A 20,470-nucleotide genomic window follows, 5' to 3' on the forward strand; every position below is an offset into this window, starting at 1 on the left:
TTGGACCATCTAGCGTCCGGCCCAATTTCATTTTGAAATTGGAGAGGTCACTTTTCACGGTCCCCGCCGCCTCGACCAATAGAAACGCGCGCGCTCAAAATGACGACTATTTGAATCACCTGCGTCGTCTCGTCTCGTATTCATCGCGCGCCGCCGAGTGGAAAGGCTTTGAGGTGTCCGGAATCCGCGATGTCCGAGGAGAACGGCGCTCGCGCGCCCACCGCGGAAACGGTCAGTGGAGACAATTGGAAGCGAGCGTCATTGTTTCGGGCTCAACGTCTCGCGCGGCGTTTCGTCGAAGGTGCGGGATGTCGACGAGAGGATCCGGACGGCGTCCGAGCAAGTCACCCTGTGCGATCAAATCCTGCGGGACTTGAAAGAGCTCGAGCGCGTTCTCGCGGTGAGCAACGTCGACTCCGCTTCGGGCACCGCGACTCGCCTTTGAATGTGGTTGTTGTCTCCCCCCCCCACAGACGAGATCTCTGCGGGACGTGACCTCGCCGCCGCAAAAGTGACGCGCTTCTCGCTAGAAGGAGACCTGAGGCAATGCGTTTTATTAGTACAGTGCTCTTAGTTGACAGAAAGTTGTGATATGGAGCATATGCAAACGTCCAAGCCGATCCATTGGCGTTGAAAAGACACGTTCTCGCACGCCGGGGGCTGGCGAGGCATCCCTTCGGAAGCCGTAGCCAATTCCAATTCCTCCTGGAATGTTTCTATGCAATTGTTAAATGAGGATGAGAATAAACCAGCGTCAAAAACGATTGTCACGCGTCTCCTTGCGATCGGGAGGCAAACGGCGGGGCCGCGAGCCTCCGTTTCCAACTCGGATCCCGGAGGCGCGCGTTGCAACGGGGAGACCCGGAAGACGCGCGGGACAGCGGCCATCCGGGAAGAGCCGCATCGACGCTCGCGGGCCGCTGAGTTCGTTTGGCCCGCCGGCCAAAGACCCGCGCCTGCATTTGTCGTTTGAAAGCGAGTCATTCCTAAAACGGAATCCATCTTTCAAGAGCTCACTCGAGTGGTCCTTCAGTGCGGGCGGCTAAGAAACGAACCCGCTTCCCACGCTTGGGCGTCCGCCTCAATCCCAAAGGGGGACGGGACTTTGTACATCTTTGTGCACTTTTCTCTCTCTCTTCTCCCGACCGTTTGCGACTCAAGCGATGCATATAAAAATACTCGAAACACGACACCAAGGAAGGAAGGAAGGAGACGCGGTGTCCGGGCGTCTGTTACGCATGCCACTGAAAAACGGACTTGAAAATTGCATAGCTGATTCTTCGTACGTGGAGATGGCGAAGATGGCGACGTGTCCGTTTTAGCTTTTGGAGCCGACTCGTTCTACTGCACTGCATATCTGGAATGGTTCAGTGTTGAGAGCGCGCGTGCGGGACCGCCGTCGAGAGCGGAAGACGCACGTCGACGCTGGCCGTGGCGCTCGGGAAATCGAGCTGCCTCGAGGCTCATTTCTTGCACTTGGGGGTTGGGGGGGGGGGGGGGGCTAAAGTCACCCGTGCTCAAGCAGCTGGATGTGGGGGCCATCCATAGAAAATCTCTGAACAGTCGAAGCTTTGAAAGCGTCCCCGTTCCGGCCGCCTGGTGCAAAAAGCGGCGGCGCCGAGAGGGCGGCCGAACGCCGGGCCGACACCGAGCGGAGGCGCGTCAGGATCCGCTTGTGGCGACGGAGGCCGACGGAGGCCGACGGCTGCGCTTCGGGAGAGGACGCGCTCATTCTCCTTCCCCGAGAGGAAAAGTCGTTCGGCAACGTGCACAGCCCCCAAACTGAAATGCGTCTGAGCGCAATAAATTAATCAAAGGCTCTTCCTCGTTGGGGACGGCCTAAATAAAGGACGGGCGACAAGTCCAAATGAGCTTTAACTTGGAGCCGAGCGACAGACGCCCAATTTGCCAAGTGCGGCCGGCCGTGACGATCGCACGGGGAGCAATCTCTCCGTCTCCATCACTGAATAGAGGCGGCTCCCAGGGCCGCCCCCGCCGACGCTCGCAATTTCAGTGTGTAGACGGCGCGAGCGCATCGGATGCCATCCGTGACTCCGATGCGGTCGCAATATGACCAACGCTTCCTCAAGCAGAGGGAACAAAACGTCTCTCGGAGCGCAGTTGTCGCTTAACAGTCAACTGCCGCAAAAAGACTCCGACGGCGGCGCAGAGAGGACGACGCGCTCAAGGTAGGGGAGGTGCGAAGCGCGCGCGCGTCTAAGGGTGGCCCTCGGTGGCCATGTTGAAGTCGTCGGCGACGAGCAGCAGGGCCTCCATGTCGGCGGCGCTGTCCGGGCTCTGCATCGAGAGGAAGTCCGACACGTCCATGTTGGCGAGCCCGTGCGACGACGTCGCCGACGGCGGCGGCGATGACGTCGTCCCGGCGGGGCGCGGCTCCACCTCACCCACCTCGGAGGAAGACGCGGGGAGGCAGCACGGAGAAGAGCAGGCGGCGGCCGCAGGAGGAGGAGGAGGAGGAGGAGGAGGAGGAGGCGGCGCGTCCGGCGGCCGCTGACGCGCGGCCGCCTGGTCCCTGCAGGCGCAAAGGCACTGGCACGACTCCTCCTGCTTGATGATGATGACGGGCAGGCTCAGGCCGATCTGCTGGACCGAGCTGCCTGCAAAGAGCAACGGCACACAGCTAAAGTCCATCCTCGCAAAACCACAAAAACAAGCCGTCCAGATTTAAGATGAAAAGCCATCTCACCGGCGCCGCCGCCCACCGGGATGGCCGTGGTAAAAAACACCTTCTCCACTTTCGGGCCGCCCGGCGCCTGGGAACCAAGATGGCACACGGGGGGGATTGGGAAAGGCGCGCCGACAATCCGTAGCGGGCGCCGCGGTCGCCTTTCTCACTCACCGCTTGTTGGGGATTCAGTTGGCCGTTGGCGGCGCTGCTCAGGATCCACTGAAGGTTCTGGTCGGACATGACCAGGCCGGGCGGCGCCGGGTTCAGAGTCGGCCCGCCGGCAGCGGCCCCGTCGCCGGCGACGACGTGACCGGCCAAAGGCGCGGGTTGAGCCGCGGCCGGCGGCGGGGCCGCCCGGTCGGGCGCTCGCCCGCAAGCCTGAGCCGGCGGCCCCTCGGAGGCGGCGACCGGCACCGGGGGCAGAGATGAGGCGGGCGCGGCCGAGGGGGCGAGAGACGAAGCCTCGGTCGCCGCGGGCGGGGCGGGGGTCCCCGGCCCCAAGCGCTCGCCGAGACCCTCTGCGGAGGAGCGGGAGCGTCAGCGCGCGGACAACGTTTTGGGGGGGAGGCTGACAAAGGTTCTCACCGCCCGGGGGGGCCTCATCTTGGCTCACGCTATCTTCGGGACTCTGGAACATGAGCTCAAAGATTCTCACGGGGGTCAGATGGTTGGCGTCCAAATTCTGCGCCTGCGACCAGTCAGAAAAGGAAACATTTGCCAGACTTTGGGGCGAGCGCCCGGCTCCAAATCGCCCCCCTCGTTCCCTTTCTTGGCATCTCAACGAGGATCCGTTGCCATCCGGCGGCGACGCCTTCGAGGACGCCACTGGCAAACGGCGGCAGCCGAGAGGGACTTACGTTGCGCAGTTGCTCCGGCAGGTCCGAGTCGGTCGAGATCAGACTCAAGTCGCTGAGGCACAGCGAGTGATTGGCGTCCTGCGGCCAAAGAAACCCGACGGCGAAAAGATGAGTGGGGGGGGGGGGGGCGGAGTTGGATCCTCCAAGAGGCGGCGGCGTGACTCACCTCGGACAGCGGGCCAGCGAGGGCCACGCCGAAGCCGAAGGGCGCTCCCTTATCGTGGGCGCGGATGTGACTCTTCAAACTGTACTGGCTGCTGAAGGTCTTCTCGCAGCCGTCGCTCGGACAGTTGAAGGGCTTCTCGCCTGCCAAGCGGGCGCAAAGGGGCGTGGCCCGGACGGGGCGACCAATCACAACAAGTAAGACGTCACGCACGTCCAATGGCCGAGCCGTTTACAATCGAAAGATGGAAAGACCGATTGGGAGAGCTCGACCATAAGCTAGCTGACCCCCCACCTCTAAAATGTTCTCAACGGATTTAGACGATTCACCAAAATGATCAATTTCAGAAATAAAAGGGCGGATTTCTGCGTAAAGTTGGCAAAGCCGTTTCCAGAGAGACTCGGATGGGAATCCTTCACGGGAAGGGCGCCGCCACGTTTTTGTTTTTTTACACATTTCACCCAAATGGTCGAGGCACTTTTTGGCGAGGACAAATTGGCGCCTGGGAATTGCAGTTACGGGGTGCGCTTTGGCTCTGGGTAGGTGGGGGGGGGTGGGGGGGGCGCGACGCGTCGGTACCTGTGTGGGTGCGCACGTGCGTTTTCAGGTGATGACTTGCCGCAAAAGCTTTGCCGCAGCCGTCGTGGTCGCACCTTGCGCCGTGGGAACAAAAAAAACACAAAAAAACAAATCACGTCAAAGCGGGGCCAAGTCGGCAAAACGTGAGGAGAGAACGGCGCTCGGGCTTCCCATCGGGGGGGGGGGCTGGCCATTCCCGTTTGCTTTGCGATGGCGGCGCTCACCGGAAAGGCTTCTCTCCGGTGTGCGTGCGAATGTGCTTCCTCAAGTCGCTGAGAGTGGTGAAGTACTTGCTGCAGCCTTCCGATTCGCAGTTGAAGGTTTTGCCCGTGTGGAGCCTCTGGTGCGCTTTCAGCCTGCCGACAAGGACCACAGGCAGGTGGAAAACGGACACGGCAAAACCCGGCCAGGCAAACTTCCACAAGGGGTGACGAGGACGAAACGGGGACCCCGCGCGCGATGCTAAGCTAACAGTAGACCGGCGCGTCTCAGTGGCGCCACCAAGCTAGTGGCACGCGTCGGCTCACATAAAAGCGCAACTGGGAAAGAAGGAACTTCTTTTCCGGCTAGCGGCTTCCGAGGAGAGTCGATCGGAGAGGCGTCCAAAATCGTCGTGTCGGGGTTTCACAAGACAGTCGAGTCGAGTTTTGACTCGAGCGGTGTGACTGCGAGAAAGAAGCCCCCCCCCCCGCCCCCCCCCCCAAGCAGCGGCGAATGGCGTAAAAGCGCGGGTGGGCGCGGGGGCTTACCTGTACAGGGTGTTGAAGGCCTTCTCGCAGCCCTGCACGTCGCACTCGAAGGGCTTCTCCTTGGTGTGCACGCGCACGTGGATTTTCAGGCTGTACGAGGTGAGGAAGGCCTTGCCGCAGCCTTGCTGGTTGCACACAAAGGTGTACTCGCCGCGGTGGGTCTTCTGGTGCGTGCGCAGGTTCCCCGCCGTGCTGTACGTCCTGGTGCAGCCTTCAAACATGCACTGGTAGCGTTTGACCTGCACATTGGCGCCGGCGTGAAACAAAGGCGAGCCGCAAACGAGTTCCGTACGACAACGAGCCCCGTCCGCGGAGGTCTTGCCTCGGTCTGCCTGGTCTCGGGACACTCCGAGTGCAGCGTGAGGGTGGCGCCCTCGATGTTGCGCGGCATGGGGGTGGAGCCCGGATTGATGGTGAACTGGATCTGGTCCGGCGAGATGGTGTGGTGCACGTAGCCCTGCGCCATGGCGTCGGGGTCGGCCATGAAGGCCAGCGAGCCCTCCTCCTCCTCGTCGCCTTCGGTCAGGAAGGCCGCCCCGTCGTCGTCGCCCCCGCACTGGCCCTCCTCCTCGCCTTCCTCGTCCAGCCGGATGGGGTCGCGCTCGATGAGCACGGTGGTGCGGTCGTACACGCGGCCCCCCGACGACGGCCGCCGCCGCTCGCCCTCGTCCGAGCCCGCCTTGTCCTCGTCGTCCTCCGGGTCCCCTCCCGAAGGCTCCGCCTCCGAGCGCGGCGGCGGCGCCGCCCGCGCGCCGGGGCCCTTTTCCGACATGGTGCCCCGCTGCCGGCGCTTGGAGCTGGCAAAACACAGGACACACGGCCGTCGGCTCCGCTCGACTTTTAACTCGGGCTTCATGAACAAATCAACGTGCGAGGGGGGGCGTCAGGTCCAGGGTGGCGAACGGTCGGTCGTCCCGACGCAAAACGGGTCGTCAACGTGCGCGGCTGATTCCCAAGCGGGTCAAAGGCAATTTTTTTGTCGTTCCAGCGGGTGCGCATCAAGCCGCGACCCCCCGCCCGCCCATATCAGAAGTGGCTTTCGGTTTGAAAAATGTCGCCGACCCTTGGACCAGAGCGACTCGAGTGCATTTCCAACATTCTTGACCAATAGCACGAGCTGCAAGCGCAACATGAATACAAAGCGCGATCTTTCCTTCTTCCGAGCGGCGAGATGATGAATGACAGATCGATCCCTATCGGTGGCAAAAGGATGAGCTCTCGACTCCTACGTCACCTGTCCGCGCGAGTTCAAAACGATCGAGAAGTTTCCTTTCAATGACGTTCCTCGAATCGTCACGGTAAAGAAAGTCACCGAGACGACGTTTCGCGCCCTGTCCGTCACTTTGATCGATTTTGCTGTCGTCGTCGGGGGTCGAAGAGTCGGGAGTGGGGATTGGGGGGGCTGTTTTTCTCGCCAACATACTCACACCGGTGGTTCCAAGTGTTCCGATCCATCTATCGATAGTGTATAAGCAGAGATGAATTTGCAATGCTACCGAGCTGCCACAAATGTTCTTTCTCTTTGTCTGCTTTTATCCGACGGTAATCCGGGCTCGACTCAACGCGCCTTCCTTCACCTTTCCGCATCTAGTCCACCGGCGTTCCGTTTGACACCCTCGCGTAACGTTTGGCGTGAGCGCTCGGGGACAGGCTAGCTTAGCTCAGCCCACAAACGCAACACTTACCGTTTAAATGTCGACAGCTGACCTCAAAGCTCTCGCCAGTCGTTGCCACACTCAACGAGTTCCGTGTGAAAACGCGACACGCTCGCTTTTCCCACCCCCGACTCTCAACTCCGAAGGCGCCCTTCGAGGCGCCGAATTGAAGGGAACCCGACTTTTGCTGGGGGGTTGACTCGCGTGTTTTGGGGATGTTCGGCACCGCGAAGCCTCCCCAGGACACCGAACGACGTCACGTGGGAACGGATAGTCCGGGTGCATTGTGGGAAATTGTAACAGCATCTGACGTCACCGCCCACCGTTTGTACTCATTTCGAAAGAGAAAATAAATCAATAAACGTCGAGATCGGCAAAAGAAAAATGGATATAGAATCGAGGCCAGCACACTCACTTTCACTTTACTTTTTAGGTCAAAACATTTACGTTGAATCTTTTAAGAACTGCCTGATATTTATATAAAGTTCAACCCGGCCCGCGTCAAAAGGTGACATGAAACAAACGTTTTATTGTGTAGCTGAAACGGAAGTTGAATGCGACAAGCTATTATTTTCATTCTGTTTTTTATGTAAAAAGAAAAAAAACGGAATATGTCCATAAAATCCCAAACGCTGTGGCGACTTCCTATAGAGGTGTAAGGAGTAATCGTAGGTTTCTGACATCATTTTTATTGAAAGCGTCTTCGACTGTCCCGACCCTTGTCAAACTGAGTGAGGGACAGCCTCAGTGTACGCGAAAAGGACGTTTTGATGTGTTGATTTTTTTTGTGCGTGACTTTCAGGAAAATCGAGTCAAATGATCATGTGAAAGAATGACATTTCGGGTATTTGGAGAGAAGAGCGCAGCACACGCCACACAGCCGCCTGGCGTAGTACTAAGACTGACCTGTGAGAGGCAGCATAAATAAAATGGCTTATGATCGTGCCAGGGGCCATCGAAGAAAGATTGGAAACTTCAGGACTAAAGAAATGGGAGCACAGTATTTGAAGTGGGAAATCTTCCAGTAAATTGCTTCAATGTCAAGAATAAAAAACACGAAACGGTCCTTTTCCAACAACTCTCTATATATAAAACAATTAGTCTGTACATCAGAAGGAATCATTAAAATATATCCATTTTAAATAAACATCGGCGGCCCGGTAGTCCAGTGGTTAGCGCGTCGGCTTCACAGTGCAGAGGTACCAGGGTTCGATTCCAGCTCCGGCCTCCCTGTGTGGAGTTTGCATGTTCTCCCCGGGCCTGCGTGGGTTTTCTCCGGGTGCTCCGGTTTCCTCCCACATTCCAAAAATATGCATGGCAGGCTGATTGAACACTCCAAATTGTCCCTAGGCGTGAGTGTGAGCGTGGATGGTTGTTTGTCTATGTGTGCCCTGCGATTGGCTGGCAACCGATTCAGGGTGTCCCCCGCCTACTGCCCGGAGACGGCTGGGATGGGCTCCAGCGCCCCCCGCGACCCTAGTGAGGATCAAGCGGTACGGAAGATGAATGAATGAATGAATAAATAAACATCGAAAACAGGCTTGACAAAAAAGAAACAATTAAAAATCCACAGATCACATAAACATCCAATCATAGAGTGTCTCACATTAACTACATCTTTTTAAATGTGTCTGAAAACTCTTCACAAACATGCAAAATGATCTCAAATATGGGAAGGCAGTTGCGTGTCTCCGTGTGCGTTTTATTTCAATGTGGTCCTCCCTTCCATCTAGGACGAGGTGGATGAGCTCTGGCCCAAGAAGTGCTGAAAGAACTCCCTGGCCTTCCTCTTCTCCGCGAGGTCCTGCTTGGTCGGCGACCGCAGGAGCAACGAGGCAAAGATGGTGGCTGCACATGGAGATACAAGTGGGCGATCACAATTAGGATCAACGGATGTGTATGTGCTTTAAAAAAAAAACAAACATCATTCCATATTTGTCAGAGAAAATGCAAGTGAATTTGAATTGAACCATGCTTTTAAAATCCTCGTCCTTATTTTAAAAGCACAATTGTCCCGGTGTAAAACAAGCAAGCAAAAACAATCAATTCAAAAGCGCTGAAGAATTCACGTGTCCATTTGGCCTTCGACTCCATTTCTCTTGCCATTCTTTCCGCAGGCAAGCCCAATGCATCCCCAAGGAGGTTTCCTCTCTAATCAGGAGAGGCAGAGTGCAGAAAAAGCTTTGATGGCTCTTACCTACGATGGTAACGTCTAATCGGTTGCTGGCCGAATTCTTCAACAGCTCCCGCAAGAAGGCGGCTAAATAATGAAAAACATTTCGGTGGCACGGAGGTAGCGCGGAGACCACCTGCAAAGAGACAAAGCGCCTTCTGACATTTCGCAGCGGGGCCGACGAGCCCGGGGGGGCGGGGGGGCGGACGGCTACCTTTTCGCACTGGACGGCGTCGGAGCAACACTCCAGGCACTGGCGGTAGAAGGCGTAGGGAACGACGGGCTCCGGGAGGGCGTCCAGGAAGAGAAGCAAGGCCTCCGCCACCGAGTGGTTGCCGCCGGCTACGCGTCGCGACCACGTCAAGGATGCCGACACGGAAGAAAAAGTGACAAACGCTTCCGTCTCATCGAGTCCCACGCAACGTTCCCAACTTTGCTCAAACTTTGCGTGCTTTAGGAAAAATCCTTTCTGGTAAATGTTCACTACTCTTGAACTGTACCAGAAAAGAAAAAAAACCCCAAACAAGTTGAAGGCTCTTGTGAAATCTTCTCAACACAACAACGGGGGTTGAAAGGATACAGAGAGAATCGGCCGCGCCGGTGTCAAGGCAGTCGCGGATTTCTGCAAATTCGCTGCGGAGTCCCGGTTGTTGAAAGATGTCTTCCTGCGGCGGCGGCGACAACAAAGAAGTCTCCAGCTCAGGCAAAAGCCAGCCGACGCTGCGCAATGCCAACTTCAAACCTGCTTGATTGCGTTGCGAAACAGGTGATCCACCATCATCCACAGTTCTTTGGGGATGTCCAGAGGCTTCTCGGCACTTGCGGCGTTCTCGTGCGCCGACGCCGCCATCTGTCGGTTGGGCACAAACGCAGGCGGGCGACTTCAGCCAAAGACCACAAAGGAGACTTCTTTCTTTCTTTTTTCTTTTTTTTTTTAAACGCGTCTTGTTATCAAGCGTACGGTCCGGCGTCGCCTCCCAGTTGCGCGGATGAAAAACGGTGGCAGCCTCCATTCTAGAAATCCAATTGAGAGTCTCGGATGAAGCTAACACCTGAGGCCAGACCCCCCCACCCCCAATAATAATAATAATAATAATAATAAAGTCGGGCACCATTTGACGGAGGCTCTCCCTCGGCACGTCCCGGATGGGCTCCCTGAGGCGACAGAGGACGCGGACGGGGGTGCCGTAGCAACTGGGCAGGTAGCTTCCCGTCACCGAGATGAAGTAGTCCTTGCCGCGCTCCAGGTGGAGAACCAGGATGTCTTCCATCTCCTGCTCGCCCGAATTCAAGTCGGGCGCCGTGGCGCGGTTGACGAAAACCTCCAGGTCGACGTCCACCGAAGCGCCTGCGCTCCAAGAGAGAGCTCGGTCGGGGCCGGGGGGAGGCGAGGGAGGGGGGGGCGCGGCCGGCCGAGGGGCTCACCCTGAGCGATGAAGCCCTTGGGGGGGTTGGCCGTCAGCCAGGGCTTGCAGTACGCCACCTCGTTGGGCTTGGGGATGAACTCAAAGTGACACGGCACCTGGCCGTCGTTGAAGATGCTCAGCGTCCTGGCCTGGTGCGCCATGTACTTCACCTCCTCAAAGTGGAACTGTGGGACGCAAAGGAAGCGCGCCCGCGGCCCTTGAAAAAACGAGCCCGGGCTCCGTAGCGCTCGCCTTACCTCTCGTTCGGACAAGGTGACGGACGGGATGCACTCGTTCTCCATTTTGTCCAAATTGCGAACGATCTCTTCAAAGGTCTTCTTGTAGGAGTCGCCATTCACCCTCTTGACCTGGACAGACACAGTTGCCGTGCGGCCAGGACGCTCCCGTAAGCAAATTGCCAGAATCCAGACGAAGGTCGGGATGGCCCCGTTTCCATGCCAGACACCAAAGAGGAGCATTTGGATGGATTTGGATGTTCACAGGTGAGTTTGGCTCCCGCGGCCTTTTTCAAGATGTACGCGAGCGTGCAATATTTCTCGATGTGTTCAATGCGGAAATAGCAGCCGTACGCAAGATACGCCGCGTACTTAAAGAGCTTTCGACCACTTTGCAAGTCGTTTTGGGCCTTCTTTCCAAGTCCCCATCGCGTCCGACGGGGACTCGGCATACTCGGCCATTTTTTGCGGCGAGGGAGGCGACTGACCCCGACGACGAGCAGGGAGCTGACGGGTTTGTGGTCGCTGGTCTTCAGCGTCATGTGACTGCGGTAATGCCGCTGACTGATGTCCTTCCCTCGCCACAAGATGCGGTCGCACCACGCCGGCGCGCGGCATTTTTCACTGAAGGGGCAAAAGAGAACGCCTTTCAGCTCGCTTCTCAAAATCAACAACGACAACAACGCCGGTTGAGGTTTTCTTTGGATCGTCTCACGCCGATGGACTCAAAGCAGTCCTCAAAGCAGATGTAATTGGAAATACCTGCTGTCCCACATGTCAGAGCCGGCGTCATATTTGTAGGTGGGCTGGAAATGGATCTCCCCCTCGGCGAAGCCCACGAACACCGCCTCCTCTTCGATCTGCCTTTTGAGCTGCAGGCCCACGCGGGACATCAACGGACGGGGCGGGGCCAAGCCGGCTGGTGCCCGTTACCTGATCGTACGCCCGCAGCATCTCAAAGTCCTTCTTGCCGACGAGGTCCTTCACGTCGGCGACATCCAGCTCGCCGATCCTGTAGTTGAGGTCGCCGATCCAGAAGACCACGCTGAGCGGGCAGAGGGGCAAAATTCAAGAGGGGCTCGCTGCGGGAGGCCGCGTGCCGGCGTTGGACGTCCTACTCGTGCTTCATGATGGTCAGCGGCGGCCGGGCGGGGTCGGCCTGGCGAAACAGCAGGCGGCCGCAAATGTCTTTGTAGTCCTGATTGCGCCTCTCGTACTCTTCGGCGTGCGCCGCCAGGTGGCAGTTGACCACGCAGATGTCCGAGTTGTGGAAGCGAAAGCGGAGGCCCACCGCGCCCTTGTTGCCCTGCGGGCGGCGAGCGCCCGATCAGACCGGAAGAGAGGCGCTCGGCGCTGGGCGCTCGCCCTTACCATCCTCCCCATGATGCCGGTTCCCACCGACTCGGCCTCCACGTCCGAAATGAACTCGGCGTGCTCCTTCTTCACATAGAAGATCAGCATGATGCCCACCAGCCGCACCAGCTTCACCTGCGCCGTTTGGAAAGGATGCAAAGTGACGGAAAATGGACTCGGCCCACGCGCGGTCGTGTCCCCCGAGCACAAAGTCCAGCTTTTCTTAGCCGCTCTTTTACAAGCGCGTGCGCCAGCGAGCGCTTGTCGATTGCGCCACGGAACGGCCCGCCCCGCCCACTCCAGCCATCGCACAGTTCAAAGTGCATCTCAGATGGGCTGTCGTCGCTTTGACAGAAGCACATTCCAGCCCTTGTATTACGACGCGCGGGAACCATTTGCAATTGCGGGGAGGCGGCGGGGGGGACGGGACTTTCTTACCAAGGCATACTTGGCATCGGGATGCACGGCGTCAGACACGGCTTTTGTCCACTCCATCTCTTTTGGAGTGTCGTTGAAGAAGAAGGCCTCTTTGCTGAGGTCCAGCTCCTGGAAACTAGGGGGCGGGGGCAAAACCACACTTTTCACAGTACTTCCCCCAGGGCCGTGAAAAAGCTCAAAAGTAGGCGTCAGGGGGTACCCACCCCACGCAGTACATGTCCGGAGGCTCGGGCGTGCAGCTCAGCCACGGCCGCAGGCTCTCTTTGGGCGTCTGCCCGTTCACATTGTACGTGCCTAGAAAAAAGCTGCGCGCAAGCCGGATCAGGAACGTGCCGGATCATCGTCATCGTCACCACATCATCATTGACGTGCGCGCACAACCCAAAACCAGGTGTAAATAAAGGGTAGGCGGTGGTCGTGGCTTTTCTCACGTCAGTGAAATCGAAGAAGCGCGCGGGTTTAGGCCACAATCCCGCCGTCAAGAAAAACCACCATTTCTGGCTCGCAACCGGTGACATCTCAACGGGGAAGGGCTGCCGTCGCCTACCTGAAATGCTCTCGGTAAATGTACAGGTCCTCGTTCTTCAGCAGCTCGCACTTGATGAGCTCGTCCCGCAGGCCCGCCCGCGGCACGGCCGGAACGGGGGGGTCGGCGGCCCGCTCGTCTCGCTCGTCCCGGCCCGAGGCGTCCCGACTGCGACGGCCGGCGAGGGGGGGAGGGCAAAAACAAGAGAGCCGTCAGGAGGATGGGGGGCGGGGGCGGGGGGATTCATTGCGGGCGTCAAGGCTTTACCTCTCTGCGCTGGAGCTGGCCGTCGCGCTGTTGGAGGCCTGCAGCCGTTCCAAGCTTCGCTTTTTCTTGTCTGTCGATTTCTCTGTTGGTTAAAAAAATAGAAAGAATCAAGATGAAGCGCGCGTGCTCTTCGGACCCCCCAAAATCAGGACCGGACTGCCCGGCGCGCGCAACTGCTAGGAGCGCTATTCGCGATGCGGCCACTCGGAGGCGGCGCGGGTCCCCGCGCTGAGCGACGCGTGGTTACGACGAGGAGTCCAAGAAGAAAAGGCGGAAATCGCTTTGGGTTCGGCCAGCGCGCCTTCACGCGGCCTTTGTTGATCGAGCCACCTTTGGGAAATAAACGACAAAGTCGCGGGAGTCACGGTGGCGTGTGCGCGCGGCAGCTGGAATTCCCTTTGCTTTGCCGCTCGGCTTTGCCGGTCGACTCCGACGGCGGTGGAATAAAAGGCCTTGGGAACGGCGAGATCGGAGGACGGTTCCACGCTTTGGGAAAGGAAAACCCGCTCGGCTCATCCCAATGCCATGCTTGTCGGACAACGGCGGAAAAAAATTCTCCAGCTGCAATGGAGACGTCCGATTTGCTTGTTTGGACATTCGGTGACAAAAACAGACGAGGGCTCCTATTGCCTCATCTTGCGGTCGGAGGCGTTTTCTTCACACTCCAGCGTCATTTGGATTTGAACACCGCAGCCAACTTCCTCCTCGCTGCCGTTGCGCGGCCTTTCTATCACGCCGCAAGGTGGCGCAAAATGGCGCGCGGGTCCTGAAAGCAATCTTTGGTGTCGAGAAATGACAAGTCAGAGACAAATCAATGTCTTCCAAATTACAAATGTTTGCAAAAGCTTTCTTTTGATTCGGCAACTGGGGAACATTGCCTGTTGAGAAGACGAGGACCAATTGAAATGAAACTAATACGAGTCGATTTCGCAAAATAACGATCGCTTGGTTGACTACTCGATTCATCGTTGCGCCTGGACTGATGTCAGAGAGCAGGGAGACGGATTTCTGTCATCGTTCGCGCGTAGGAACCCCCCCCAATCCCGCTTCTGCCAGCCCCTATTTCCGAGCCGCCATCGCATTGCCGCGCCGAATACCCACATACCAGCATAGTGTGCAGGAATCTGAAGATTCCTGGGAGGGAGTTCCAAAAATTTGGAACGACACAGAGAAGATTCCTGGGACCATGCTAATCTCTGTATCGTTCCAAAAATAAGAAAATTGGAACGATACAGAGGATTAGCATATCGTTCCAAAAATTTGGAACGATACAGAGAAGATTCTTCTGTATCGTTCCAAAAATAAGAAAATTGGAACGATACAGCTAATCTCTGTATCGTTCCAATTTTCTTATTTTTGGAACGATACAGAAGAATCTTCTCTGTATCGTTCCAATTTTCAGAGATGTCCAATGTTAATCTTCTATGTATCGTTCCAAAAATAAGAACATTGGAACGATACAGATACTAATCTCTGTATCGTTCCAATTTTCAGATTTTTGGAACGATACACAGAAGATTCCTGCGCGTTCCTTCAGACATGTCCAACGTTAATCTTCTCTGTATCGTTCCAAAAATAAGAAAATTGGAACGATACAGCTAATCTCTGTATCGTTCCAATTTTCTTATTTTTGAAACGATACAGAAGAATCTTCTCTGTATCGTTCCAATTTTCAGAGATGTCCAATGTTAATCTTCTATGTATCGTTCCAAAAATAAGAACATTGGAACGATACAGATACTAATCTCTGTATCGTTCCAATTTTCAGATTTTTGGAACGATACACAGAAGATTCCTGCGCGTTCCTTCAGACATGTCCAACGTTAATCTTCTGTGTATCGTTCCAAAAATAAGAACATTGGAACGATGGTATGGCATGGTAACAAGGAACGATATTTAAGTTTTTGGTGGGTTTTCTTCAGTTCTATTTATTGAAATGAACTTTTGGTGGGGGGTTTTCAGTTGTATTTTTTGAAATTAAGAGAAAATTTTATTGGAAGGAAAACAGAAAAGATTAGTACGGAAGAGTATTAGGGCCAATGAAGAAAGAAAAAATAAGCTTGGCAAGATTCTCCCTTTCGCCGAGATGCCTCCTTATCGGCCGCTTTCTCGTGTCATACGCAAGGGCGCTCGGAACCTTTCCAACGCGAGCGCGCAAAGTTCGGCCTTGCGTCACGGCGTGAACGCCGTCGGTCGGCACGCAAGGGGACGAGAGGAGTCGCGGCCGCTCAAGTCGCTCGGGACTTGGGACAAGGCGGGACGCTAAAGCGAGCAGGACGCAAGCGCGTGTCCCAACGAATGACGTTGTTACAACACCGTAACCACAACAACGCAACGCTCAACCGACGGCGCAACCGCCGGCCGGCAAGGAAAGCGTCCAACTAGTCACAAGGTTCCCCACAAAGGCTCCGTCCGGTTAAAGAAAAAGCGAGCCAATGTCGCTCGTGAGCTTTCTCCCAAGCTCGCTTCCTCCCTCGCTCCCTCCCTTGAGCTCGGCTGCCCATTCGCCCCGGCCAACCATCAAGCGCCGTCAACAACCCGACGAGTGGAGCGGGAGCAAAATGTTGGTCGTACCGGAGTCTCTCGCGGCCACGGACATGTCTCGGTCTCTGCTCGCATTCTGTGGAGGACGAGCCGAGAAGGCGGCGGCAGCGGCGGCGGCGGCGGTGGCAGCGGCGGCCCAAGCTAACGTCGCCGTGGGAGGAGCTAACGCGACCTCATCACGCGCGCGTGCGCGGCCGAAGCCAGCCAACGCGCAAGTCCTTTTCTTTTGCTTTTTGGGGGCTCGAGACGCGCCCTGAGAAACGCTCGGCTTCCGCTTCGAACGGCCGGTGGGCAGGACGCCATTTGTTTGACGGCGCTCGGACTCCCTCCCTCTTATTTTGAAGAGGCCCCACGGGAAGCGATGCGCTCTCTGAGCCTCGGTCGTCTTGTTCTTTGGGCGTCGAAGCCTCGTTACGATTCAAGAAATCTAAGCCCCGAGAAAAGGCTCAAGAAAGCACCCACGAGGCCCAAGATGAACCATTTCAAAAGCCTTTCCACCTTCAAGTTCATGTGACCCGCACAGTTCGAAAAGGAAACCGAAAAGTATCTTCCGGCGGGGAGTAAAAGCAAGCGCGCCGCCGGTACCGTTCGCGTCGTTGCACAAGTAGCCTCGGCACGCCGCGTTGTGGTGGGGAGGGGGGGGGGGGGGGCGTCGCTGCGCTCCAAATGAACCACTTGCGTCCAAAAAGCTGCCATTGAATTGAACGTTCAATTCATTGTTGTCGACAGCGGTCAAACGGCGGCAGAAACCGCACAAAAGAATGCAATTTGCGCAAGTCACTCGGAAAACACATCAAATGGAGGCTCTTTGGGGGGCTGTCAGGTTTTTGAAGACCTCGAAAAGGAGTCGTCTTGCTTTTGTCCAGGTACACCCCCCCCCCTCGCTATTGGTGTTCAAAATGGGGAAAAGCAGTATTGAAAAAAAAGCAATACTGGAAAAAGCATGGTATTTTTTTGTGAGGCAGGCAGCCCTCAGACGATCCGGAGACGCGACAAACCTGTTTTCTTGTGCTGGTTGAGTTTATTCAGCGTTGCGCCGAGAGGTGCCAGGGCTTGTTTGACGAGTCCCGGGCCTCCGGTGGCTGTTCGGTATTTGCCGATCCACTCAAATTTGGCTTGTCGGGTTGGAAACTCGCAAACGTCTGAAGAGAGACGGACAAAAAGACCGTGGGAGTGACGTCGGTAGACGCGACGACGGCCCCGGGAGGCGGGCGGCTCACCTTTGCCGTTTCCCACCGGCTTACTTTGAGCATCAACGGGCAGCACCTTGTGGAATTCCTCCATCTTTTGGACCCTAATTCCACAGCGCCCCAAAATAAACGCCCGCGACCCAAAAGGTCACGGTCCGCGCCCCCGAGAGCGGGAAGTGCAAGCGGCGCCCCGGCGGCAAAAGTGACAACTGCCTGACTGATCCCATCACGCCGACCCGAATGGAGTCCAAGGCAAATGTTCAAAACCAAGAGAAAACAAACAAGCCCGGGGAGGAAGAGGCGAGACTCAAAGGAGAAGAGCTCGATCCGAGCTCAACTCCGCCTCTTCTTGTGTCACGGTCTGTCTGCGTCGCGTCGTGTCGCGTCACGTCGCGTCACGCCGCGCCCAGCTTTCATTTTGGAACGAGTGCGTGACGTGAGTCAGGCAAACGCAGAAAGGGCTTTGAGTTTGAGAGTTTGAGCGTGCGCCGCTGTCGTCACCATACTCCACCTCCACTCCACTTGGGCGATGGCAAACTTTCATTTGAATCTCAGCCCGGGACACAGAGAGAGAGAGGGAGAGTGGCGCTGGAGCGAGCGGTCAGGAGGGCCAGCTGTGTCCCGGGCGGAGCCTCTGGAGGAGGAAGCTAGCCAAGCTAAAAGCTAGGATGGGCAGAAGGCCCACCCGGGCCCACCCCGACGGCACCGGGCAGGTCCTCCGGCCAGGGAGCAAAACGCCCGCGCCGCCAGAAGGAGAGGGCCCGCCGCCCGTCGGGCTATCGAATAGGCGGTCCCGAGAAACCGGACTCACCCCCACGCGCCCATTTTTAAGATGGCGATATCCATCTTGATTTCCATGGCGCTACTTCTTGTTCTTCTACTTCTGCCTTTCATCATTTTGCTGCTGTAAATTGCTTCCTGATTTGTTTTGGGGGGGGGGGGGGGGGTCCGAGCAGAAGCCTGAAAGTTTTGCATTCACTGCTCTACCGTATTTCAAACGGTCCAAATTTGCCTCCACCTTAATCAAGGCTTCCTTCTGTTCTAGCTGAACAAAAACGGATGATCTTTTTTTTCTTGTGATTTTGGTGGAACGATAAGGAGTTCAACATTTGTTGGATTCTTTGTGATGGTGAAATGAAACGGTTTTGGCCACGTAGCTGTGAAGTGTTTTCAAGCAAAAACGAAATGCTGCCACCAAAAGCAACCTACCGCTCCAAGCGCGAATGACCTCCCCAAGGAAGAGTCTCGAGTGAGACCCGAAGGGAAGTTTGAGCTCCAGACTTTCATCCTTGTAGCTCATTCGTACTCGCGTATCAGCACCTTTGAGAACACCAGGGGGGGGGGGGGTTACATGACTAGAGGACACCACACAAAATACAGCAAGGAAAAAAAAAAAGCCACTCACCGACAAGTACGAGCTCCTCGGGGGAGGAAACTGTAAAAAAGACAAAGAGAGTTAAGCTGGAGAACGGGGGCGGGGCGCTCGGGTCGCCAGAGAGCGTTTTCGATCCCTCTCCCCTTCGGCACAGCCGATTCAAACCATCGGATCATCGGCAGGCTCCGTGCAGGCCCGAAACCCTCACCGACAACCGTGCCGGAGTGAGGCGGGGCGGGGCCCTACGGGGGCAGCGGGTCCCTACCCCCGCTCTCAAAAGTCCTTTCTTTCAGCAGTACTCGGATTGACGCACGGAATATGTGAAATATTTCCAATTGGAATTTATTGCAGTTTGGATGATGACAGCTTTCGACGGAGAGAAGCGGAGAATTCCTCCACCAATGAAAGCGCGTCGTCCAAATCCTCATCCCAAAAAATGAGAACGGGCTGGCCTATTTACAGGCGCGACCACTCATGGACAAATCTACGGCGACCGGTCGGTTGATCAAGCCAATGCGAGTTCCGCCTTTTGCCAGCGAGATGCGCTGGCGGCGCACGCCAAAGCCAACGCGCGGACTCATCGGGCGCCTGCTCACCCTCGACGACGGCAAAGTGGAGGTCGATGGGTATGACGTCCTCCAGGCACACGTCGTCTGCGGTAATGGCCATCCTCCGATGGGTGTAAATGAAGATTCTGTCAGAAAGTAAAGCCACAATTGGCCAAAGAGGACCGCCGGCTCCGTGGCAATTGGCCCGAGAGAAGAGCTGCCCCCGAAAACCAACGGAGGCCGCGCGACGGTGGCCACGGGACGGGGACTCACGCGCGTTCTTTGCCGGCCTCCACCAATCCCAGCAGTCGGCTCTCGGCGGCGTCGTCCGAGAGGACGTGGCATTGCACCGCGTGTTTGACGCCGCCGTTCAGGAAAATGCAACGCCGAGCCCCGAAAACTCGCTCGGCGCAAAGACATCCGCCGGAGGACCGACGTTTGATCGATTAACGACATGCGCACCTTTCGTGACTTGAGGCTTCACGTTTTGCAACGACTCTTGTCCTTCTCTTCGCGCGGATACGTGCGACCTTTCCTTCTATCGTCCGATAACACCGCGCTCTGTTTTTATGATGAGGATTGTTTTGAGTTCAAGTTGGAAAGGACGCGAGTTGGATCCGCAACTCCCCCCCCCCCCCCCCCCCCCCCCCCCCCCCCCGCCGACGGCTGCGGCAAGCACGCCGCCCTCGGGATCCTGGAGGGATTTTCGCCTTTCGTTCTTACTCAAAGTCGTTTTCCGATTCAATACTTTTGCCGCGCTAGATCCTCCCACGAGCAACAGGGTGTCTAAATGGCGCCATCTGGTGTCTAAACGCCGTCACTACCAAACTCGGTTCCCAATTTGGGGTCGTCCCACCCGCGAAACACGCAAGCGTGTCCCCCGAGCGCAGTTTTCTCGCCTAAAGTGCGGCACGTTGCCTTTTGTTGCGCCAACTCGAGCCTCTTAACGGATTAGAAAGCCGAATCGGAGATTAGGCGCGTGTCGCTCCGACGAAGGCGAAGGATACTAAGAGGCAGTTTTCCTCTCGTCGGAGGCTCTCTTGGATGGCGACCGACTGATCCATGACGGCCGCGATGCGTCTCGAGGCAACTTGCAGCAAGTGGACGCGCGGGGGGTCGTCGCGGATCTCATGAGTGGCCGACGCGAAGTTTCACGCGGGCTTCTCGCTCGTTAGAGGACAAACGCTCACCGCTGCCACGCACCGATTCGGAAGCCCGCACCCCAGTGACGTCAGCACCGGGCTGTCAAAACACACGCGCAATCGCGCGCACCCGTTCCAACATGCATAACCTCGCGCGGGGAGGAGGAAGGGGGGTGGACCGAAAAGTTAGGTCAAATGAATAGGCTACATCGCTAAATAACTTTTTTGGGGTGGGGGGGGGGGGGTCGTTAAGCACAAAAAACACAGCTATTTTTCGGGGGGCGTCCCACCTCCCCCAAAAAGCTTTGGTTGTCACGTGATGAGCGTCATTTGAACCCAGAAGCAGACAGGAAGCGGAAGTAGGAGGGAAAAAGCAAGCCAGAGTCTGGATATGCCACAAAGGCGCAAGGAGGAGCAGGGGGCGTTTTTGAGAGCTCGACTTTCTGACAGCGTGTCACCGTGCAACCCGATCCCAAATCCTCAGGCCGTGTCCGAGCCGACATGACAAAAACAAACTTTGAGCAAGTCCATATTTGGGATCTCGCTTTGTAGGGAGAGTCATTTTTGGGCAACTCACAAA

The 20,470-nt window shown here is 56.7% G+C and overlaps 2 protein-coding genes and 1 long non-coding RNA gene across 8 annotated transcripts; 1 reads left to right on the top strand and 2 right to left on the bottom strand.

Annotated features, from left to right (window-relative positions):
• Positions 1-2: 2 nt before the first annotated feature.
• On the top strand, positions 3-762 carry LOC127600199 (uncharacterized). 2 transcript variants are annotated; one of them, XR_007962291.1, is made up of 3 exons: positions 3-231; positions 302-400; positions 474-762. It is a non-coding gene; the product is annotated as an uncharacterized LOC127600199 (long non-coding RNA). The 2 variants fall into 2 exon arrangements; XR_007962290.1 differs by having other exon boundaries at positions 3-400.
• On the bottom strand, positions 536-6,983 carry mtf1 (metal-regulatory transcription factor 1). The gene is made up of 11 exons (XM_052064504.1): positions 6,723-6,983; positions 5,360-5,834; positions 5,038-5,276; positions 4,513-4,644; positions 4,289-4,362; positions 3,713-3,852; positions 3,547-3,624; positions 3,275-3,377; positions 2,861-3,207; positions 2,708-2,774; positions 536-2,618 (listed from the first exon to the last, which is right to left on the bottom strand). The coding sequence occupies exons 2-11, from the start codon at positions 5,807-5,809 to the stop codon at positions 2,218-2,220; spliced, it is 2,031 nt and encodes a 676-aa protein (XP_051920464.1). The 5' UTR covers positions 5,810-5,834; positions 6,723-6,983; the 3' UTR covers positions 536-2,217.
• Positions 6,984-8,319: 1,336 nt separating this feature from the next.
• inpp5b (inositol polyphosphate-5-phosphatase B) lies at positions 8,320-19,906 on the bottom strand. 5 transcript variants are annotated; one of them, XM_052064500.1, is made up of 23 exons: positions 19,756-19,906; positions 19,022-19,101; positions 18,797-18,894; positions 18,231-18,260; positions 18,035-18,145; positions 16,634-16,777; positions 13,092-13,173; positions 12,846-12,992; positions 12,502-12,603; positions 12,299-12,413; positions 11,879-11,995; positions 11,626-11,813; positions 11,441-11,552; positions 11,270-11,379; positions 10,996-11,131; positions 10,529-10,639; positions 10,291-10,456; positions 9,978-10,213; positions 9,608-9,715; positions 9,446-9,530; positions 9,080-9,207; positions 8,890-9,001; positions 8,320-8,540 (listed from the first exon to the last, which is right to left on the bottom strand). In XM_052064500.1, exons 1-23 carry the CDS (start codon positions 19,810-19,812, stop codon positions 8,422-8,424), a joined length of 2,694 nt encoding a protein of 897 aa, XP_051920460.1. In that variant the 5' UTR covers positions 19,813-19,906; the 3' UTR covers positions 8,320-8,421. The 5 variants fall into 5 exon arrangements, with proteins under 5 accessions (XP_051920460.1, XP_051920456.1, XP_051920458.1 ...); XM_052064496.1 differs by lacking the exon at positions 19,756-19,906 and having other exon boundaries at positions 19,022-19,145; XM_052064498.1 differs by lacking the exons at positions 18,035-18,145; positions 18,231-18,260; positions 18,797-18,894; positions 19,022-19,101; positions 19,756-19,906 and adding an exon at positions 16,880-17,158.
• Between the last annotated feature and the right edge of the window lie 564 nt (positions 19,907-20,470).

Source organism: Hippocampus zosterae, chromosome 5 (assembly GCF_025434085.1).
Source record: "Hippocampus zosterae strain Florida chromosome 5, ASM2543408v3, whole genome shotgun sequence".
In the NCBI taxonomy this organism is placed as follows: Eukaryota; Metazoa; Chordata; class Actinopteri; order Syngnathiformes; family Syngnathidae; genus Hippocampus; species Hippocampus zosterae.

Bases quoted from the DNA above. Each gene is read 5' to 3' on its own strand.
- inpp5b (XM_052064500.1), bottom strand. From the start codon at position 19,812: ATGGATCAGTCGGTCGCCATCCAAGAGAGCCTCCGACGAGAGGAAAAC. The intron at 11,996-12,298 runs GTAAGAAAGTCC...CAAACGGCGCAG, and splicing joins CCGATGCCAAGTATGCCTTG to GTGAAGCTGGTGCGGCTGGT. The intron at 10,214-10,290 runs GTGAGCCCCTCG...CTTGGAGCGCAG, and splicing joins CAAGGGCTTCATCGCTCAGG to GCGCTTCGGTGGACGTCGAC.
- mtf1 (XM_052064504.1), bottom strand. From the start codon at position 5,809: ATGTCGGAAAAGGGCCCCGGCGCGCGGGCGGCGCCGCCGCCGCGCTCG. The intron at 2,775-2,860 runs GTGAGTGAGAAA...CTTGGTTCCCAG, and splicing joins AACTGAATCCCCAACAAGCG to GCGCCGGGCGGCCCGAAAGT. The intron at 2,619-2,707 runs GTGAGATGGCTT...TGCTCTTTGCAG, and splicing joins CCCGGTGGGCGGCGGCGCCG to GCAGCTCGGTCCAGCAGATC.